Raw genomic sequence first — 23,914 nt, 5'->3', positions numbered from 1 at the left:
TTCCGTCAAAGCCTTTCAAAATAAAATAATGCGTACAACACGATGGAAGACGAGGAAATGTGACTTATGTTTATGAAATTGAACCTAAAATTGATTGAAAAGAATATTGTATTTTATGTCAATTTTGGGTTATTTTCTATTTCACTGAAATACTTTTGATGATACTTTTGTTTCAATCTGTCAAAATCTGAGTTACAGAACTAAAGACCATCAGCGGTGGGAAGTAAGTAAATAACCAAACAAGTACAAATTCTGAACTGAAGTACATTTTTCAAGTATCTGCATCCCTTAACTTGAGTCTTTCTGATGACTTTTTAAAAGCAGCTATTTGTACTTGCTAGTCTTTACCTTCTCAAATAGTATTGTTTTTTTTTTTTTCAACCTCCACAGATTATGGCATAATGTAAAACAAAAACATGTGAGTTTGATTGATTAATTGATTGGGTTATTGTAATAAATAGTTTTGTGCCATTAAGTTAAGTGATCAAGAGCATTTTTAAATATAATTGACAGTAAAAAATAAATAAATTTAAAAATCCTTATTTTTAATTTTCTACTTTAGTTTTACTTAAGCACATTAATAATTCCATTACTTATTTGACCTTTGACCACCTCTACGAATAACAGCTATGTTGTTGTTTTTTGTTCATCTTACTAATTATTGCCTAATAACATTTAGTATACATGTCTGTGAGTTTGGTGTGATTAGTGGCCTACGCCATAACATTGAAATATAATTGAAATTTTGAAATAAAAAATTAAAAGCTTTATTGAAATATCAGATAAACGAACAAAAAAAACAAACATTTTAATGTCGCCCAAACAAGCTTTTATTTTCTTTACAGACTCTGTTCCGGCTGTAGAGTCGCGGCTTCATCATATTCACTTTCTCTCCCCACCCAGGTCTCACTCTGCCAAATAGTGCAACCTAGAAGAAAAGCATGGCGCATAACGCTTTTCTTCTTGCCAAATTGTGTTCCAGCCTTCTGGAGAATGCGGAGAAGAGGCGGAGGTGAAGAAGGAGGAAAGACGGTGAGTGCTCGTGAGTCTGATAAATGAGACGAATGGAAGAGAAGAGCCCATTTAAATAAACAATAACATTTCTGGTAGTTAAGTAGTTATTTATAATTATTGAAGACATCATTTTATTGTATATGAGTTCAAACGGCATTAAATCCATACATGAATCTTCTGTCATCCAACATCAAAAAAACATTGATTTTACAATGACTCGCATGTGTGTGTAAGTGTGCACATGTGCATGGATGTGTGTATGCCGGGGGGTAGTTTTATTAGATTTATTCATTTCTCTTTGTTGCAATTTTTAATTTCCAAAAATATATATTAATATGGATGACTAAGCTAGCGAACAATATAATGAAAACAAGTTAAAAGTAAATATCCATCCACTGCTTATCCTCGTTAGGGTTGCGGGAGTATTAGAGCCTAAAAGTAAATACTGTTATAATACATGTATTGAATGATTAAAACACAATATGATAATTTAGCATATGTATGTGTTACTTGTCTGTTTAATCTGCATGTATATTCTCAGTGTTGTTTGTGCCAGTTAAAGCGTTGTGTAGACCAGAGGTCACCAAGGTAAAGTCCTCTGTTCTCAAAATAACCCACCAATGATGTAAAATTGTGATTTGTCTAACAATGTCGTAGAAGTGATCATTTGAAAATGTAAACAATGGCAGTGAGTTATTGAAATAAAATTTTGCATATTAATATTTATCTCTCCCCTAATTACTGTATTGTGAGAAATTATTAACATGATCAGTGTGTTAATATAAATGAAAAACATCCATTTAATTATTAGCACTTCACATTAATCAGTACCCAAGGAGGCGCTCAGTTTCAACAAGGGTGGTGACCACTATTATCGACAGAGGTGTCAAAATGTGTTTAGAAATGTGTGTCATGTAAGTCTTATAGTTACCAAATAACCTATGCCCCCGCATGTCTGTCTAAACATTTACATCCCTTTAAACTGCTGCATAATTGAGAGAAGATGTTCACTACGTTTCTGGATGCTGCTGTGTTCCTCCTTCAGTCTGTCTTGATCTTGCAGCACCTCCTCCTGAAATAATAAAGAGGGTTATTTTATTGGGCTTTTACAACAAGTTAAGAAAGAATACATTTACAATCAGGTTTTTATAAAGAGAGGTGTTTTTCATTGGATTTTAAATGAATGGAGAGAATTAGAGCGGCAAACTCTGTGGGGAAAAAAAAAAGTTCCAGAAGGGATGGGGCAGCAATGGCAAAGGGTCTCTCCCACATGGTGTGTTTCTTTTTCCCCAGTTAGTTAGGTTTGTGTTAGAACATCAGAGATGGGGAGTTAGTGAGTGACGCTGACGGGGAGTTAGTGAGTGACGCTGACGGAAGTCCTTGAGATATTAAACGGTAAAGATTCATCTTTGTTGTGTTTAACTGAAAATGGATGGATAATAGTGCATTACTGCCACCCTTTGATCTGCAATCATTACTGCTGGTATATATACTGTAGTGCACATATACAGGAATATGCTTTTAATCAGAGCTGAGCATTTCCATTAATCGTCAACGACCCAAAACATAATGCCAGAGAACAAAGGAGTGGCGCAATACAATAATCCATATTTGGACCAATCTCACTGAGGACTCAACGAGTCCTGTGAAATGGCAGTTTGTGTGTGTGTGTGTGTGTGTGTGCGCGTGTGAGTTTTGCAGACCCTCAGTCTGCAGAGCTCCCTCCTTTCTCGGTCATTCTCCTCAGCTCTGGCTCGAAGCCATGCCTCATTTTGAGAACGATGTCTGTCCAGCATCTCCTGCAGCTCCTGATACACACACACATATAACCACAATATATCACACACAGTAATATGAGTAACAACAAGCGTTGGATTCTGAAGCATAGCAAACACTGATGGTTGGATTAAAACAGCGCTTTGAAATAATGAACCTGTTTGTGTTGTTGCTTCAGGGCCTCATGGTCTTCTCTCGCTATTTGCAGAGCAGCAGCAGATTTTGACAACTCTTTCTTCTCTCTGAAATTAGGTTATGTATGGCAGGCATAGACTCAGTTACAGGGAAGGTGGGTCAGAAAATAGTTGGTAAAGAAAAAGCCTGTTTAATAAATGGCTTTCACTTGTATTACCTACAAAAAGCACAGTTAAAACATTTAATATTAATGGCGCAGAGGTGCCTGCAGGGCTGCTCTGCATACACTATCTAATGCTAATATTTATGCAGAGCAAAGAAATTGTACTGGGAAAATACTGTATGCAAAACTGTTGGACTATTGTCAACCATTGATCATGAAGCATTAAACATTCTAATGCAATGCAATACAATGCAAATTGCAAAATGACAGCTAGCAAAAATAAGGATATGGGTCTGTCAGAATTAAATGCATTTGGACAATATAGAATATAAGAAAACTTATTAACTTCAGCCACTGAAAATTATAGTTAATGGAAAGGTGTTTTCATTGTGAAAAGGGAAAAAAGAGAATGAAAAGATGTGCATTGTTTACAAGTCCAAGAAAATTTACAATTCACCGTATAATTTAGGCTACACATTAAACAAGTTATGCAAGTTAAACTCAATGATTTGTTTTCACATAACTTGTGACTTTTTCCCTCCATTTTAATGCTTAACAAACATACTGATCCATTTTCTGGAACTCCTGTTCCAGTAGAGTGAATGCTGTCTGGATCATTGACATGGCCTTGTCTCGTACTGCACTGAAGTCTCTGTGGACAAATATCTGCAGCAGAATATAGAGCCTTAATAATAGCTACGCGACACATAATGCATGAATGAAACTTACATGTGACATAAGGTTAGGTTAAGTTGGGTGGGGTGAGGTGATCATTTACATCAGTCTTTGCTCGCTCCCTGACATGCATTTTTAACCATTCAAAAACATACTATTAACATCACCTTATATGTAGGATTCGTAGGAATGGGTTTTCAGCCCACATTGTCACTGTCATGTCTGTATTAAATAATCAATTTACTTTTTCTTTGTTGTCTCATTAAGCTGGACATGATTTGAAGAAGCAATGATAATTCTGTAAGCATCAGTAATGTCAGCATAAATTAATAAATGAAAAAATATTGGTAGCAATTGATCACAGCTTTTTGACATTAAGCAATGTAACGCTTTAATATATTACGCATTCAGGACCCTAAATCCCTGGCATAATCACAGTACAGCAAGTAAGGAGGGACATATTATATTGGCGACAACAACTAAAGAGCTATTTGAACTCGTTTCATAAAATAAATCACGGGGGCCACAAATCCTTTGGACATCGAAAGTGAAAATCAAATTTATTTTTTTCCTTTTTATTTCTTCTGCAGACACCACCTTGAGTCAGGTGGTACGTTCTGAGGGGTATTTCAGCATGTCAGCCATATTGGGTGTGGCCATTGTATTAGCCCTCAAGTCAAATGGTAGGCTATTTGTAAAATTGAGGTACATTAACATAAAAAATATATATAGTGGTTCTGTATTAATCACATATGTGTGCTTGTGTGTTGTTACACTTAATTAACTTAACTTTTATCATGCATAATGTAGATTAAAAACCGATCTGCTGCTGAAGTCTTTCTTTTTCATCTTAAAATGGCTTACTTCAAGGGTAGGTAACCTGATATCCTCGAGAGCCTGTCTTCCATGTCTACCTCCACCAACACAGCTGATTTGATGAACAGGATCATTATCGGGCTTCTACAGAGCTTGCTGATGAGCTGATAATATGAGTCAGCCGTGTTGGAGGAGGGAGAAATGGAAACCAGGCGGGACAGCAGCTCTTGGGGACCAGGATTCCCTACCCCTGTGGCTTAACCAGAAACTGGATTATACATGTTACAAACTGATCACCAGGGTTGAGGAAGCCAGGTCCAGAAAGTAAAAACCCTAAAATAATTCAAATTAATACTCAACAGGTGGAGATGAGCTCTTTTGCATGTCAGTTGAGTAGAAGCACCTGTGGTTAAAGCCAATCTGTGGCAGGGTTTTTACTTTTTGGACCTAGATTCCCCAATCGTGTTCATCACAAATGAAAATTCGCTAAGGGTGCCATTCAAGACTACGGATTGGGAGCGCGCTAAGTGCTGTGTCAATAGAGTACAGTAGCATCAAAAATATCGAGCAAAGTCAGTACTGTGTAATTTATTGATAATTGTGGCCCCCATAATAACACTTAAGTCATCTTAAAATCAGGATATATCAATAGCATAATTACAAATCTGGAAGAGCCATACAAAGGATTTTTGAATGAGATATGACTTGACATGTTGTATGTTAATTTTTATTTTTACTTTGAAACCTTAGGTACTCCCACTGAATATCAGCGTGAGAACATTTTCTGAGTGGTTATGGATCTACTAAATGTGAGGACAATTGGATAACAAATACAAACCCAATTCCCAAAAAGTTGGGACACTATACAAATTGTGAATAAAAACTGAATGCAATTATGTGGAAGTGCCAAATTTCAATATTTTGTTCAGAATAGAACATAGATGACAGGTCAAAAGTTTAAACTGAGAAAATGAATAATTTTAAGGGAAAAATATGTTGATTGTAAATTTTATGGTGCCAACAAATCTCAAAAAAGTTGGGACAGGTAGCAATAAGAGGCTGGAAAAGTCAACTGGACTTATAAAAAAACAGAAACTGGAAGACCAGCTACCACTAATGAGGTCCATTGGCAACTTGATTGGAGTATAAAAAGAGCTTCTCGGAATGGCAGTGTCTCTCAGAAGCAAAGATGGGTAGAGAATCACTAATTCCTCCAATGTTGCGCAGAAAGATAGTGGAGAAATATCAGAAAGGTGTTTACCAGCGAAAAATTGCAAAAAGGTTGAAGTAATCATCATCTACAGTGCATAAAATCATCCAAAGATTCAGAGAATCTGGAACAATCTCTGTGTGTAAGGGTCAAGGCCGAAAAATCATACTGGATGCCCCATGATCGCAAACAGGAATGCTTACTGTAAGGGAAATCACAGAAGGGGCTCAGCAATACTTCCAGACAACTTTGTGGATGAACACAATCCACCATGCCGGCCGCCGTTGCCAGATGAAACTCGACAGTACAAAGAAAAAGCCCTTTCTAAAGCAGACCACGAAGCGCAAGCGTTTCTCTGAGCCAGGGGTTATTTAAAATGGAGTGTGGCAAAGTGGAAACCTGTCGAAGTTCCTTGTGGAAAACTGGGGCGCTGTATCATACTGACTAAAGAGGACAAGGACAACCTCAGGCATCATCACTTTCAGAGAAGATCTTGCATTTCTCAACACAATAATGCCAGACCACATGCAGCACCAACTACAACATCATGGCTGCGTAGGAAAAGGATCCGGCCGGGTAGTGAAATGGCCAGCCTGCAGTCCACTTCTTTCACTCATAGAGCACATTTGGCGCATCATAAAGGGGAAGGTGCAACAAAGAAAGCCCAATACAGTTGAACAGTTAGAGAGACGCGTTAGATAAGAATGGGACAGCATTCCTATTTATAAACTTGAGAAACATGTCTCCTCGATCCCCAGACGTTTGCAGACTGTTGTAAGAAGAAGAGAGGATGCCTCACAGTGGTGAACATGGCCTTGTCCCAACTTTTTTGAGATTTGTTGGCACCATGGAATTTAAAATCAACATAGTTTTCCCTTAAAATGATACATTTTCTCAGTTTAAACTTTTGACCTGTTCTCTATGTTCTATTCTGAATAAAATATTAAAATTTTGCACTTCTACATAATTGCATTCAGTTTTTATTCACAATTTGTACAGTTTGTATAATTGGGTTTGTACATTCTTATAAATATCTGGACCCTTTCATTCTTTCATGTCCCTATTCCTAAATTACTTATAGTATAGTACTTATTGTGAAATGTGAATATTAGGGATGAACAATTTTGGAAAATAAATTGTATTTTTTTTTCTTCTTAAAACTGTATGTGTTGATTACCTGTCCATGTGTTGTACTCTTGGACTGGTTGGCTGGAGAAAATTCACTCACATCGTAGCGAACATTGGGAATTTTTGTGGGAGTAAAACTGTTGGTTGATCAAACCAGAATGGAAAGTGAAAAAAAGTGAAGTATGAGCATCATGCAGAGAATATCAATTGTACCCACACAAGCAAACACACCTGTGACTGATTGCTTGAAGACCAAACTCAGACAGAATCTCCTTCATAACTGCGGGTGAGAAGTTATGATTCAGCTTTGACACACCAATTTCACATCCCATATTGGACTCGATTTCTGTAGACAGTGCATCTGCGCAAATGCTGGAGGATCCTGATTTTTGAATCAACGCAAGGATCACTGGATGTGTTTGCCAATTTGGCAGACCGGTCGGAGCAGCAAGTGTCTTCAAGGTTTACAAGATGACATATTTCTTCATAAATATGTTGACAGCAGGCATCTAACCTTCAGAATTAGGGATATAGTATATATATATATATATATATATATATATACGTTTTAATCATCCCACTGGGCAGAACAGCTATGAGGGATGGGGGGGGGGGGGCACACATGACGCATTGGGGGATTGAGGAAGTTTCAAAGTGCCCACTTCATGGCACAGATGTGCTTCTAGTGCATGCCACATTTGTAGGGAATGAAATAAGCCACTTTGATTGGACATATTTGAAATTGATCACTCCTACAGCGGCGCAGCCCTCCTTCTCCGAGATATCTGCAAAATTACCAACAGCAGGTCTAACCCACCTCTGTATAAAAATAAAGCCCGATGTGTTAAGATAGATTGGTGGGTAGTACCTGGTTGCCTCTCTGAGGGGTTGACAAGTTTCATCACTTTCAGGTCATTAAATTCTTGTTCTTCATTCTTTCCTCCAAATATGTACAACTGTCAACCACACAAACACCACTTTAATGAGCATACAAACATACCACAAACTCACTGTCTTCAGTTTACAATAATCCCCACGTATTACATTTCAAGGTTAAAAACAGAAAAATAAGTTGCTGAAGGCACATTGAGTTACTGTTGACTGTACTACTATACTTTACTCTACTATTTTTTTGTTCGATTGTTTAGCATATTTGGCCTACAAGTGATTTTCATGATGATATGATGACATTTCCTGACAAATCTGGGTTAACTAACACTAAAATTGAGGGGGGAAAGTTAATAAAACATTAAACATATTAAAATTGACTATGATAATAGTGAAAATGTCCAGATTATATGTTCAAACTTTTTTGAGCACCTCTGCCTCCACGCCCTGCTTCCCTGCGCTTGGGTCCACATCACCAACATGAAGATAGTCTGCCTGCAGTCCAGACCTAGCTCCCATTGAAATTGTGTGGCGCATTATGAAGCGTAAAATACGACAACGGAGACCCCGGATCCGGATCAAGCTTCTGTAGAGCTTGCTGATGAGCTAATTATAGGAATCAGGCATATTGGAAACATCTAAAAACCTGCAGGACTCCAGCCCTTGAGGACCAGGATTGGGGAAGCCTGTTGTTCATCAAGCAAGGATGGGAAAGAATTCCACCTACAAAGCTTCAACAATTCGGGTCCTCAGTTCCCAAACGTCTATTGAATGTTAAAAGAAAAGGTGATGAAACACAGTGGTAAACATGACCCCCGTCCCAGCTTTTTTGGAACATGTTTCAACTATAAAATTCCAAGTTAATGAATATATGCTAAAAACAATAAAGTTATTCAGTTTGAACTTTGAACTATTTTGTTTTTGCAGTGTATTCATTTAAATAAAGGTTGTCCCAACTTCATTGGAATTGGGTTTGTATTTTTCAGCTGTAAAGAAGAAATAAATTGCTTGGGAATTATAATTTACATTACTTTATTCCACAGTACTTTTCTGGCCATTTTTTTCTTGCACTCCAGAAATATTGCATGTATAAAAATAAATAAATAAATAAAACTATAATAGTTAGGGGTGTGCCAAAAAATCGATTCTCATAAGAATCACGATTCTCATTTAGTTAGATTCAGAATCTATTTTAAATGTCCCAAAATTGATTTTATTTAAATTATTTTATACTGTCTTCCCTGTGTTTGTGTGTGCCTTTATTGCGTGGAGCCGTTCTTTTGAGTGATAAAAGTGCCGCGAGTAGAGCACTAATTAGCATTAGCAAGTCAGACTGGAGTAGATCATTACGATTTCTTGAACATCTATAAATTGAAGCAAAAATCATTTTGAATCAAAAAGCGTTCTTAATTGAAAATCGATTCTGAATTGAATCGCACACCCAAAAATCATAATCGAATCGAATCGTGAGACATTCAAAGATTCCCACCCCTAATAATAGTATGTATTTTGGAAAAAATTTAAACTAACAAACCCACTATAAAAACAAACTAAAACAAACCGAATTTAAAACACAAGAATCAGAACAAAATAAAAAAAGTAACTATAATGAAAAATCCCATACTATTATCATCCTGATTAGTGTACAGCACACTCACATGGCTGTGAACGATAAAGGCAGTGTGTCCATTTCGTCGGGCTGGAGGAAGGCCAACATACAAAGGGACTTTCCACTTCATCTTGGCTAAGGACACAAACAGCAAGCTACAAAGTAACTATGTTGAAGGATATATACTGTATCTGTTGTTTCATTTGGAATCTTCACTCACCAATACTGAATTTGTGAATCTCATTAGATGATATAACTGTGTGGTCATCATTAGTGATTTTGCCTCCAAACAGGTAAATATCCTAATATGTGGAGGAACATAAAATCCATTCATGTAACAAACATATTGCAATAAAGCTGTATTATTAAACACAAATAATAATGCTTTTACAATTTTGTTATAGAAGTAGTTTATGTAAAATAGTAAATAATATATGATTGGTAATTTTTAAATTATAAAACCAGTGTGTTTTTGTGTGTGTCTGCATGTTTACTTTGTCATGGTGTGCAGTCAAGGTATGTCCACTGCACGCAGCAGGAAACTCTCCCTTTGACTCCCATTTCTGCCATACCAGATTTTCTATTTTAAAAAAAAGGAGACGGTTGTTAATTAAATATTATATGAAATTAATTTCTTCTGTTTCTTTTACACTGCTTGTCCTCAATAGGGCCGTGGGTGAGATGGAGCCAATCTCAGCTGACTTTAAGCGAGTGGGAGGCATACATACTGTATGCACTGTGAATGAGGGACATCTTAGCTTCCCTGCTAAAGCTGGACTCATGAGACTGTATAGGATAGACAATAATAAATCTGGTGCTTCAGCCCATACTTTTTTCGGTTAATTGATTTGTTCGAATGTACCACTCCACCGTAAAGCAGGTGTTCTAACCACTATCACACCATGTGGCCCCACATGAATGTAACTTTTAATCCCAGGTACATACACGTTGTTCATGTACCAAAAATCACCAAGGTCCCCGCCCTTGGCAGTCGCCCAGCTCTCTATGCACCCGACTCCTTTGGCCCCTCGTACAGCTATTGAGCCCATGGGAAGGGGGATCCACATTGCCTCTTGGGGCTGTGCCCGGCCACAAGGTACTCGCCAATGAAACCTACCTCCAGGCCTGTCTTCAGAGGGGGGCCCCGGTGACCCGCGTCCAGGCAAGGGAAATCAAGATCCAAAGTTTTTATACATCGTAAAGGGTCCAAGATCCATGCTTTGTCTGGTCCCTCACCTAGGCCCTGTTTGCCAGCATGTCACCTATGGTCGCAAATTCACGAGCCGAAATGAGTTTCCTCTGCAGGGCGTCCGGGCTCTCCCTTAGAGATAGGGTGAAAAGCTTGGACATCTGGTAGGGACTCAGAGTCGAGCCACTCCTCCTCCATGTTGAGAGGTGGCTCGGGCATCTGGTTAGGTGCCTCCTTGACGCCTCCCTGGTAAGGTGTTTGGCTGACCTGGGAAAGCCTGGGGATTCCCGCCGGAGGAGCTAGACGAGGTGGCTGGGGAGAGGGAAATCTTGGCTTCCCTGCTAAAGCTGCTGCCCCTGTGTCCCAACCTCAAATAAGCGGTAGTAAATGGATGGATGGATGGATGGATAAATGGATAGGTAGATACACTTCATTCACATCGCAAGTTCCAACACACAAAATGTTTTTCTTTATGTATGTTTTGATTACATAATCAGTTTTATTCAAATCAACTTACTTACCAATATTAAGGACATGAAGGTCCTTACAGAATTCTCTACTGGCTCCATAACCCCCAAACATGAAAAGCTGGTCACCAACCAGACCAAAACCCTGTCCAAACCTACACACACAAAAATGCATTTGAATGTACATTTACCTCAGCAAAAAATACAAATAAAAAATACAACTGAACTGAGGAGAACATCTCACATGGCAGGAGGTGATGAACCGCTTGTCTTAACTGGTGTCCAGGTATAAGACACTGAATCATGATAATGAGAAAGTCATCGCACATGAAAAAAAGAAAAGATGACCGCAACAGTACTTCCACAATCTACACCTGTGTTGAAGACCATGAGGTCATCAGTTGGTGTACCCCCGAGAGTTCCTCCATATACATAGATGTTATCTTTGACGGCAATAGAGCTGTGTCCCAGGGTTCGGAGTGTCACACTTCCGACTGTTAGGCAATCCCAGGTCAGAGACACTGATAGACAATGAAAATGTTGGTTCTACTCTTCAAAATAAAGACAGCAAAGCATCAGCAACTTGCATACAAGGATGTGGCTCGTTTCCATAATCTGAGCCGGTCCATACATACATAAGCCCTCACCTATGTCAAAATTGAACATTCCTGGGAGACATTCAGCAGCCTTGGGATTTGAAACTCCTCCAAACACATACACCTTCCCTTTAACAACACTGACAATGAAAATCAGTAAGATGAGTTAGGGGGGGGGGGTTCACATCATTATCACAAGTAGCCTGCTAGCCTACATTAGCACACGTAAAAAAAAAAAAGTAAATATAAACTCACAGTCAACTAATTTCATCAATGACTTTGATGTGTAAATGTAGTTTACCAGAGAGTGTGCCCTTGTCTGGCTGGGGGTACGTCTCCACTCTGAGGAATCTCCTCCCATGTTACATCATCTGGAGAAACTACACATATCACTTTTGATTAGCAATGGTCACTTATCTTAGGACTGGGTGTATTAATCAAATAATAAATTAATTTTATTTTTGATTATGTGGCATTGATTACAAATGTATTTATTAATTTGTCTTGAAGCTATTATGGCATAATTGGAGTGCACAAGAAACCTTTTTTTCAGTCATCTGCAGGAAAAAACAATCTGAATCAGCCATCTTTGTTCAAAACAGTCCTACTAATCAAAAACATATAATTGCAGAAAATACAATACTACTTACTTACTTAAAAACGTATCGAGTTCTACCCCCTTACAAAAGAAAAAACAACAACAAACACAAACTTACACATGAACAGCTGCACTTGTACGTGCATAGATATGCCAACAATATTGTATATTTAGTTGATAAGCAAATATTTTTACACATATATAAATCAGCACAAAGGCTTACACATACATTTTTATTGCAAACTATTTTCTACATTTGTTGTTGTACTTTGTTTTTATACATCCTTTTAAACACAACCAGTAATTCACACCTTTTCAGGTTAATTCCAAAATTATTCCACAAATTTACACCTATAATTGTAACACACCTTTGCTTAATATTTGTTCTTGTTTTGAATTTTTTTATAGACACTTATACCCCTCAAATCATAGTCACTGTCTCTAATTTCAAACAGCTTCTGAATATTGTGGCAAAGTAGTTCGTTGTGTCCTTGTACATTATTAGAGCAATTTTAAAATCAACTAGATCATAAAATTTAATTGTGTCTAATTTGAAAAATGGTGAATTTGTTGGCTGTGTACATTTTGTTAATAATTCTTATTGCTCTTTTTTTGAAAAGAGGGTAAGTATTTGTTTTGTAAGCATTTCCCCATATTTCCACACAATAGGTTAGAAATGGTAATAATAATGAGCAATAAAATGTATATAATGACTTCTTATTCAAAACATCCTTTGTTTTGTAAAGGATCCCTATAATTTTGGACACTTTCCTTTTGACATTGTCTATGTGGGACTTCCAGCTTAATCTTTCATCGATAACTACACCAAGACATTTATTTTCATACACTCTTTCTTTTTCATTAGAATCTACTCTAATTGTGACTTGGTGCTTGACCTGTCTCGTGCCAAAAAATATAAACTTTGTTTTGTTTAAATTTAGAGATACTTTGTTGGTGTCAAACCGATTTTTTTAATGCTTTTAATTCATTTTCCACCGTAATCACAAGTTGTTTCAGATTTTCTCCAGAGCAATAGAGAGTTGTGTCATCAGCAAACAAAACACTTTTAAGTATTTTGGAGACACAGCAGATATTGTTTATATATTATATAAATAACTTAGGGCCAAGCATTGACCCTTGGGGAACGCCGTGAGAGATCATCAATTGTTTTGATTGTATGTTGTTGTCTGTTATCTAGGTAACTTTGAATCAATTTACATGCTAAGCCTCTTATGCCGTATCTCTCTAATTTATCCAATAATATACTATGATCTATAGTATCCAATGTTTTTTTTTTAAATATATAAAATAGTAAATGATTTATTATCTATACTTGTAGCTATAGCTTCTATAAGTTCCATGACTGTCGAGGTTGATCGTTTTTCTCTGAATCCATATTGATTTTCACTTAAGAGCTTGTGTTTCTTTTTTTTTCTTTTTTTTCTTTTTTCTTTTTTTCTTTCAGGAAAGCTCAGTATTGTTCATTCGATTTGACATCATCATTGCTCTCCTTTTTTTTTTTAATTAAAAAAAATAATAATAAAAAATAATAATAATAAAAAAAATACATTTAAATTTTTTTTTTATACATATATATATATATATATATATATATATATATTTTTTTTTTGTATGTGGATGAGTATGTGTATGTGCGTGTGTGTGTGCGTGCGTGCGAGCGTGTGTGTATTCATCAGTTCACCTAAAGCCTATTAAAAAAAAATCCCATACTAATAATATAATATAATAATAAATTGCCAAATGCAGAAACATCAATGTAAGTTATCACGATGAGGTGGCTCTCGCTAACAGACAGAATTAAGTAACCAGAATTAGGTTAAAAAATTCTATATACGTAGACCATGTTTCTATAAATTTTGATATTTGGTTTTTATTTGAGGCAGATATTTTTTCCATTAAAATGTGATTTATGAGGAGGTTAGACCATTGGTCGATATTCAGAGTTTGTTTATTTTTCCAGTTAACAACAATTGTTTTTTTTGCGATAGTAAGGGCTACAAGTGTAGATTGAAATTGTTTATGTGGTAAGTCAATTGTTGTTAGGTCACCTAGCAAACACAAGTTTGGAGATAAAGGTATCCTACAGTCCAAAATAGCGGAAAGTTTTTGTAAGACTTTAGTCCAAAAATACATAACCGGAGTACATAACCATAAAGCATGAACATAAGTGTCTGTAGTGTTTTGTAAACATTGGAGACAAATGTCGGAGTCTGAGAGTCCCATTTTCTTCATCATATATTGAGTAATGTATGTTCTGTGAATAATTTTATATTGGATAAGTTGTAAATTTGTGTGTTTTGTCATTTTAAATGCGTTTTCACAAACTTGAATCCAAAAGTCAGATTCCGGTGCTATAGACAAGTCTGTCTCCCATTTCGAGATGGGTAAAGACATTTTATCAGTATATGAAAGGAACTTATATATTTTTGAAAGTTTTTTTGTTGTTGTCGGAGAAAGCTTGTTAATATCTTTAGCTAAAACAGGCGGTTGGAGCGTACCCCGAAGTGTTGGAATTTTTTTCTTTATCATATTTTTAACTTGTAGATAATGTAAAAAAAATTCAGTTTTTTGTTTTGTATTTTTGGAGCAAGGATGTATATGATATAAACATATTATCTAAGAAGAGATGGTGGAGATGTGTAATTCCTTTCTGCTCCCACACACCTAAATAAAACGGTTGGTTGTTAAGTTGAAAGTCGGGGTTATGCCAAAGGGGAGAAAGCCCACAGGGCTCCACTTGGGCTTTTGTAATTTCTAGTGCCTTCCACCAGGCAGTCAGGGTGGCGGAAATCATTGGGTTTTTAAAACAATTATGTCACTTAATCGATGTAGTAATAAAGAGTAAATCTAGAAGTCTGAGGTTATTACAATCCTGCTGTTCTAGGTCCAGCCAACAGTTAGTGTCTCTGTTGGGTTGTGCCCATAGAACAATATATTGTAGCTGGTTAGCTATATAGTAGTACATCAAATTTGGTGCCTCTAGACCACCTTTGGATTTATTTTCCTGAAGAGTAGATAGACTAATCTTTGCTTTTTTTTTTATTCCAGTAAAATTTTGTAACGGCTGAGTCCAACAACTGGAACCATTTAGCCGTAGGTTTAAATGGAATCATTGAGAAAAAAATACTTTATTTTGGGTAAAATTTTCATTTTAATGGTGGCTATTCGTCCTATTAGAGAAATAGGAAGATTATTCCAGCGCTCCAAGTCACTATAAATGTTATCCAGAAGTGGAGAAAAGTTTAAATGAATTAAATCAGTTAATTTAGGTGAGATTTTTATGCCTAAGTATTTTAAATTACCTATAGGAAATGAGCAGTGTGGGTCCTGGCTTGCAGGGTTCCATGAATTTTCTGTAATAGGTAGAAGTGTTGATTTTGTCCAGTTAATAGAATAATCTGATACTGTGAGAATTTAATTATTAAGTTAAATACTTCCCCTAACGAAGTAGCCGGCTTTTCTAAATAAAGTAAGATATCATCGGCATATAGATTAATTTTATGTTCTGTTACCCAGAGTGAATTCCTTGAATCCTTCTTTCCTGGCGTATGGCTAATGCAAGTGGCTCAATAAATATTGCAAATAATAAAGGGGATAGTGGGCATCCCTGTCTTGTGCCTCTCTGTAAAATAAAGCTCTGAGATATAATCCCATTAGTAGTAACTGTATCTTTAGGAGAATCATATAATACTGATACCCAGTGGATAAATGATTTCCCAAAGCCAAATTTATTTAAAACAGCAAAGAGGAAGGACCAGTTAACTTTGTCGAAAGCTTTTTCTGCATCCAATGATATAATAACTGCCTTTTTATCATGCTGCTGTGACATGCTAATAAGGTTAAAGAGTCTCCTAATATTATTAAGTAGAGTGACGATCTTTAATAAAGCCTGTTTGGTCGCTATGAATGATTGTCGAGATTACTGTTTCTAGTCTAGATGTGAAAGCCTTAGTGATAATTTTAATATCAGTGTTAATTAGTGAAATCGGACGGTAACTTGATGGAAGGGTGGGGTCTTTTTCTGGCTTTAATAAAAGTTTAATTGCTGCTGTATTCATGTGTGGGCGTATGTAACCATTAGTTTTGATTTCTGTTACTACTCTTAAGAATAGTGGAACAAGCATTAACCAGAAGTGCTTAAAAAATATAGTCGGATAACCATCCGGGCCAGGTGCTTTGCCATTAGGCATACTATCTAGAGCACTGTACAACTCGTTTATAGTAAGTGGCGCATCTAACATGTCTTTATATTCAGTAGTTAACTGAGGTATATTTAAGCTACTGAGGAATGCCTCAATATGCTCAGGGTTAGGCTTATTAGTTTCTGAGTATAGGTTGCGATAATAGTTATAAAAAAATTGATTAATTTCTTCTGGTGATTGTGTGCATTCACCAGTTGTCCCTTTAATAGCCGTTATAAGAGATTTTTTCCGATTGCGTTGAAGTTGGTTTGCAAGAAATTTACCTGATTTGTTATTATATTCAAAGTTGTTGTATCTCAATTGTTGTATTATAAATTCTGTCTTTTTAGTTAGCATATCGTCTAATTGTAGTTTTTGTATTATGTAAGTCAGTCCATATTTGGTTATTTGGGTTTATTGCGTACTCATCCATCAGTTGTTTAATTTTATCTTCCAAGTCTTTTTCTAATTTTTGCTCCTGTTTCTTTTTATAAGATGAATATGATATAATTTTACCTCTAATTACTGCTTTCCCAGCTTCCCAGAGAAGAGATGGGGATAGGTCTGGAGAATCATTTATTTCCAAAAAGTCTGCCCATTCTTTTCTTATAATTTTATCAAACTCTGCGTCGTTTAGCAGTGAGATGTTAAAATGCCATGTCGGTGGTGGTTTAAAGGTATAATCAACTTGTAGGCAAAGGGAGACTGGTGCATGGTCACTAATAATAATAGGATTTATTTTTGTAACAGTTTTATCAGCAATAGAGTTATTTGTAAGAAAATAATCGATTCTTGAAAAAGACCTGTGCACAGCGGAAAATAAGGTAAATTCCTTCTTATTTGGATTTTTAAGTCTCCAGCTGTCGACGAGGCCAAAATCATCCATATATTCCCCTATTACTTTAGTAGATTGTAATCGCCTTATACATGTTGTATTATTAGAACGGTCAATTAATGAATTTAAGACTATGTTCAAGTCTCCTCCAATAATAATAGTAGAGTTCACTGCTAAATCAAACAGCTGAGAGAAAAATTCATGGAAAAAGGCCGGATCATCATTATTAGGGGCATATAAATTACCAAGTGTATATATTTTATTAAATATAGTCACCTGAATAATAATGTATCGGCCCTCTGGGTCTGTTATTGTATTATTTAGAATAAAGAGTAAATTCTTATGTATGAGTATACAGACTCCTCTTTGTCTACTGTTATAAGGGGCAGAGTACGCTTGGCTAAAATTCTTATCAATAAGTAATTTTTCTTCAGATTTTTGTAGGTGGGTTTCTTGTAGGAGGCAAATATCTGCTTTTAATTTTAAGAGATGGTCTAAAGTTTTTATTCTTTTTGCTTGTGAGCGAGCGCCACAAACATTCCAGGAAACCAGAACTAATTTATGCATACAAACAATATGGACTCAGTCCTGTGTATATATCTGCATAGGCCATTTGTCAATATTGGCATGTTATAGGATAGAATCAAAGTGGTTAGGTGGTTTATGTAATTTGTGTAAAATATGAGGTGACGTGTAAGTAAATATAACAGTGAAAAAACGGGTAGGGAGGTGAAAGTGAAGGAAGTTAGCGGGGGATTAAACATAAAAATACACCAGTAACTGGTAACCTAAGCGAGATTTTTTGTTTAAATATACTTTAGATATAGTTATGTATTTAATAATATATTTATAATATAGCCTAAACATAATGAGTATTCATATTTTAGGTTTTATAACCACATATACAGTATATGTATACATCTAATAATCAAACAAAGTTTAGTTCCACCAATGCCATTTAGAACAGCCAGGGAGTGGAGTTGGGGTTCCGGAATAGTTGGCCATCGATGTATAACTTATCGACGACCATCGCAGTCCGTTTACCCTCCTGCCTATTTTGTTTCATTATAGGAAACAGTACCTTTCGCCGCTCATTAATCTCTCTCGGGAATTGGTCGTTCATTCCAAATGAGGTCCCTCTAAGCTCCCGTCCTTTACTTTTAACGGATTCTTTTAGAGCTTGTGTTTCTTGATGAAAGTGTCCAGTCTATGTGAAAAAAAGTTTCTGTAACATTTTTGAGAACTGTGGCAAAAGTGATATTGGTCTATAGTTAGTGAATAAATGTCTATCTCCGTTTTTATAAATGGGAATGACTTAAGCAGTTTTCATATATGATGGAAAGGTACCAGCTTTAAATGACAAATTACAGATATATGTTTGTTTGTTTTTTAAATTGAATTCATGTCAACGTGTTTCACAGCTGCAGCAGGGCTGAAATTACTAACAGAGCAGAACATATCAACGGCAGATCGGAATGGATCATGTCTCATGTAAACAGGTGACCAAAGATCTTCAATCGGAATGACAAAAAAGTCTCCATGTAAACATGGCCACTAACTGTTTGTCAGTGATAAGCAAAGAGGAAAGGAGGACGAGGAATGGCGCTGACTTGTCTTTCAAACTAGAGACGCGCAGGTGCATGGCGGACTTAGTTTAACATTCTTTTGAGTTGATCTAACTCTAGGTCATAGGAGTCAAACTCCGGTCCTGGAGGGCTGCAGTCCTGCAGGTTTTGGATGTTTCCGTTCTCCAACACAGCTGATATATGATCAGCTCATCAGCAAGTTCTACATAAGCCTGATAATGATCCTGCTGATTGAAATCAGCTTGTGTTGGAAGAGGAAAACCTCCAAAACCTGCAGGACTACGGCCCTCCAGGACCGGAGTTTGACACCTATGCTCTAGGTGATCAACTCTGTGAAATAACACCTATTCTGAACACCATTTAACTCTGAAAATATGAAAATTACACTTTGGGAGTTAAAATGAACACAAATATAACTACAGTTTTAACTCTCCAATTTTTGCTGTGTACACTTTGTCAACTAATCTCATCGAAATCAGTAAAAATGTCACATAAAATTTTTTTATAGGAGTCAATTCCACAGACACATGGATAAGAACAAGTAGAAAAGAAGATGTTTACCATAAAAATGTGGTTGGAAATTTGTTCATATCCATACATATCAATTAATTGATATACAGGAAAAAAAAAAAGAAAGGTAGAAATTAAACTCTGTCCTGCTACTGGTTAATTACTTTTCCAGTATGGTGATCACTTCAGACAACGGTGGCAATTTGGTGAAGGGTACGGGACTAGCATTATTAATGGTAATGACTGTGACTCATATGATTTAGTTAGCGCATTGCTGAAAATTGCCTCCTCCATTCTCTCTGCTGATTGATAAGAGGCGGTCACGTTTTCCTGCTCACTAGAAGGCACACGACCACTGCCATTTACACGTGATCAGATTAAAGACCGCCAGTGTGTCTCCGTCTGTTACTGCCCTACCAACCAGAATGTAAGTTTAATTCCAAAGTAAAAGAATCTCTATACCAAATGCGCGTGACACACATTGGTTCACGATCGAAATCTTTCGTTTGAAACTGGAAACTTAGCAACAACATGAATTCAATTTGATCAGTTTAATTGGTTTATTGATTGAACAAAATACAGAAACAGAGAAGACCTATTATTAATCAGTTTTGTTTAGATGTTTAAGCCGGTTAAATGTGTCATAGTATGTGTTTACACAATGAGTAACAGAGGTACGTGAACTGAACAACAACTGCAATCAATAAATACAGCAAAGTTAATGATTGCTTTCGCTTTTGTGCCAAAACGAAAGGAAAACCAAACCGGAAGTCATGTGCTCCCTATGTCCAACTTGTCTGTGTCCGTGAATGCGCCATCCTCATCGTAGTGAACTGCTGAGTGCTGACTGATCTGATAGATAACTATCCGCACTGAGACGTTGTGGAGAGATTGTCTCATTACTGCTTATATTCTGCTATTAATCCATTCGCTTGCTCGGTCTAGCCTCTTCGGGGCTCTCGTTAAGGTGACATCCTGGAAGCACCCGGAGAACCGCGGATATCAACGCGGCAAGGATGCTTCGTCACCGGCGGCAGGTGTGAAGAGATGGCGGGGGAGCCGCCGGCGGGCACCGGCCGCGTGGTTCTTGTCAAGAAGATCATCATGAAGGACGGAACCGCGGTGGGTAGATGAACCGCCATTTTTACATCATTTTGCAACAACAAGCTGATTAATAATGTCCTTAAGTCACCCTGCACGTGTTATATTGTAAATGTGATTATCTGGGCTAAAGCAGATCAACGTTTAACATTCACGTGTATTAAAGGATTTGTGATTGAACGTTATATGAGATATTTGTTTTTCACTGTGTACAAAAAAAATATGTCCTCTATAGCTTCTTAAAGAAGCATTCAATTAGAGTTTCTGATCGTAAGTTTGAATACAATATAAAATCAAATAATATCATAGTGCGCGTTATTTAAAATAAACAAACAAACAAACGAAAGCTTATAGATAGGCCCATATTTGTGTGTGTTGTAATCGATCAGTCGGCTGAGATCAGAGCAATGGTGATGTGCTGAGGATGGAGCCATTATCTGTTACATAACAGCGCTGCCTGGAACACACAGTGTTCAGCGGCAGTCTGACTGCACAGTCTGCACCCTTTGCATGCTCAAGCGTCCATTTTAACATCTCCACTGAACTCAGCCTACCGCACTGGAATTTCTAAACACTGACACACCATTGCATTTACAGTAGCAAACGCTTGCTTGCTTGCTAAATAAATCTTTTTGTATTTGACTTGTCCCTTGAGTGATTGTATAAAATAATTTTGTGTGGAGCTGGTTGGATAAGAAAATTATACTGTATAATCCATATCATCATATCATACGCTTGCAGCCCATCTGATGATCTCTCACGGTACACTCATGGTTGGAAATAAATTTAAATTATTGTTGTAATGGCCTAAAAAAGGTCGGTTGCAAAAGTATCAGCGGGAGCGGTACAAGATGTATTTCTTGTAGTGTTTGTCAACAAATACCGCAAGAATTCAGCTTGCTGGTCAGGTTAACTCTAAGGGTGTGCTCAAAAAATCGATATGGAAATATATCGTTGTGGGTCTCTTTAAAATACACATATCGATACAGATGTGTATAATAATAATAATAATAATAATAATGTATTATTTTTATTAATAATAATAATAATAATAACAATAATATTGGATAAATGTATTAGTGGATAATGCACTTTCATTCGTAATGTTTCCCGGCGCGTCTCTTAAGCTTCTCTTTGCTATGCAGTGTGCACACATTTTGCTCAGGCACGGGTTGCTGGCGGTAATGAAGAAAGCATTTTTGCCATCCAGCATAATAAAAATATCATTTGGGTATACATATGACTGTTTTCATAAAAATGTATGTAAGTCATATAAAATATCAGGATACATATCGACTTGAAGGCCATGTATCGGGATACATATCGTATTGTGACCCCTGTATTGTGATATGCATTGTATCGTGAGGTTGTTGGCAATACGCAGCCCTATTATACTCCCAACATAAAAACCCAAAGAAAAAGAAAAAACACTCACAGATAATTATTTTATTCTGAGCTGAAAGCTTGGGCCATATTCTAACATCGCATATTCTAACGTTTATCTTCAAGGTTTTTGTCCAACCTTTTTGGTGTATGGCCATTGAGGTATTATTAGAGTCATCTGGGTATTCAGCTCTTTATTTGTTAACCGTGCGTTGTTAAGTGCGTATATGTTGTGTTGCCAGCAACCTCACGATACAATGCATACCGTGATACGGGTGTCATTATACGATTGGTATCACAATACATGGCCTTCAAGGCAATACATATACCTATTTTTTATATAACATACTAATTTTTCTTTAAACAATCATATGTATACCCAAGTTATATTTTTATTATGCTGGACCATGGCAAAAAAAAAAATTCTTTTACTGTGCTTTCGGTTTACCGCCAGCGTCGTGCCTGGTTGAAATGTGTGTGCACTGCACAGCAAGGAGCAGCTTTCAGAGACACGCCGATTATTGATTCTGATAACTTTGTATCGATATATGTATTGTAAAGAGGCCCACAACAATATATTCTCGCATACATTTTTTCAGCACACTCCTGCTAGTGTCTATTTAAGCTTAGTATGTGAATAAATTTAGATTTGTTTCCATAGCAACATACTGTACTGTATTGTACTGTACTGTTCTGTATGTGTGAATCATTACTGGATGATTAAAGTGACAGTGATATACAGTAGTGGCATCAAAGGGGGGATGAGAGGTGGGTCTCAGTCCTGTTACTATCTCTCTTCTAGCCTCACTATACACAAGTGAGTGATGGCGAACTAAATTACATGCGGTATATCCTATTGCGACACTGTTTTTTTGTCTTTTTAAATATAATTGTAATATATTTTCTGGAAAACTTCTTGAGTGGTTGCCAATTTACTTGGGTGGCCCGCCCAAGTATTAACATGGTGTGGGAAACGCTGCTCCTGAAATAGAGGGCTCAAAATGTCTTGTATTTAATATGATACGTTAGGGGTTATAGGGTTAAAGACTTGCAGGTAATTAGAAAAAATACAATTGGGGCAATACAATGAGTGTTAGAAGTAGAGACACATGTTCTGAACATATTGAAAGAGGTCTGTCACCATACTGGAATACATATCACACCAGAAATGAATCTTTCCTGCTGGTGTAAAAGTTAATAGGACTGAAGAGTAGGACAGAATATGAGGTTTGTCAGAAAAGTTCAAGGACTGGCACCACTATGAGTTTTCCTTGTAATGTGGACCAGATGATCAACCTGCAAGTCAACAAAAAGATCCTGTGGTCTTTTGTTAGCGTGTGAGTGGAGGCAAGATGTTATGGCAGGACAATGAGGGGATACATCACAATGACAATGCACCTGCTCTGAGTGATCCCCCACCCCTCTTTGCCAAGCTCAAGGGAGTCATCAAGGGGACCTGATTTGTAGGTGTAGATGACATCAAGATGGCCGAGATGACATCATGTTGCTGTGGAGTATCCTGGAAGAAATCATCCAGGAGTGTATGAAGATGTGACAGAGATGGCTTGAGAAGATCTTAGATGTTTGCAGGGTATTTAGTTTGTAGTTAAGTTAGGGTTTTAAATATTTGATGGCACTAATCATGAAACTTTTCTGACACACCTCATCTAACTCATTATCCAAGAAATCCAAATGAACGTCCATTGTCACCTCCTTAATCATGAGAAACTGTGTTACTAAGTCCTCATGAGTGCTGCTCTAATTTAGAGGTTATTCCATTTTAATAGGGCAAACCAGCACCCTTTCCTTGTTTGATTACAAAGCAATAGTAATACCATAAATCATACTTTACAATAACAGCAACATTATCACTTAAATATATTTGTTATTCGCAGGAGTATAGAGGCTGGGCCTCTGTCTTATCTGTCTCTATTTTTTAACCATAAAGTTCTTCAAAAAACATTGATAAACAATTTTGCGTTTTTCATTACTACCTACAAAAAAAACCTTTTTTAATATTGAAAAATAATGAT

The 23,914-nt window shown here is 36.7% G+C and overlaps 2 protein-coding genes across 3 annotated transcripts in view; one reads left to right on the top strand and one right to left on the bottom strand.

The window, feature by feature from the left end:
• Window positions 1–858: 858 nt before the first annotated feature.
• Window positions 859–20,297, bottom strand: LOC144034211 (uncharacterized). Its single transcript, XM_077542807.1, has 18 exons — window positions 20,191–20,297; window positions 19,860–19,916; window positions 19,764–19,810; window positions 11,968–12,046; window positions 11,718–11,806; window positions 11,445–11,591; window positions 11,315–11,366; window positions 11,125–11,225; window positions 9,909–9,994; window positions 9,635–9,716; window positions 9,464–9,549; window positions 7,786–7,873; window positions 7,149–7,197; window positions 6,967–7,054; window positions 3,654–3,754; window positions 2,948–3,032; window positions 2,718–2,822; window positions 859–2,086 (listed from the first exon to the last, which is right to left on the bottom strand). The coding sequence occupies exons 1-18, from the start codon at window positions 20,295–20,297 to the stop codon at window positions 1,982–1,984; spliced, it is 1,554 nt and encodes a 517-aa protein (XP_077398933.1). The 3' UTR covers window positions 859–1,981.
• slc71a2a (solute carrier family 71 member 2a) overlaps window positions 20,196–23,914 on the top strand; it is a 17,556-nt gene continuing 13,837 nt past the window's right edge. For both annotated transcript variants that reach the window (XM_077542569.1, XM_077542568.1), the window contains exon 1: window positions 20,196–20,519. In XM_077542569.1, the coding sequence (XP_077398695.1) occupies window positions 20,445–20,519 (75 nt within the window). In that variant the 5' untranslated portion in view covers window positions 20,196–20,444. The remainder of the gene's footprint in view (window positions 20,520–23,914) is intronic.

Source organism: Vanacampus margaritifer, chromosome 14, assembly GCF_051991255.1.
Source record: "Vanacampus margaritifer isolate UIUO_Vmar chromosome 14, RoL_Vmar_1.0, whole genome shotgun sequence".
In the NCBI taxonomy this organism is placed as follows: Eukaryota; Metazoa; Chordata; class Actinopteri; order Syngnathiformes; family Syngnathidae; genus Vanacampus; species Vanacampus margaritifer.
Note: the sequence above shows the minus strand (reverse complement) of the source record. Positions and strands in the feature narration are given on the sequence as shown.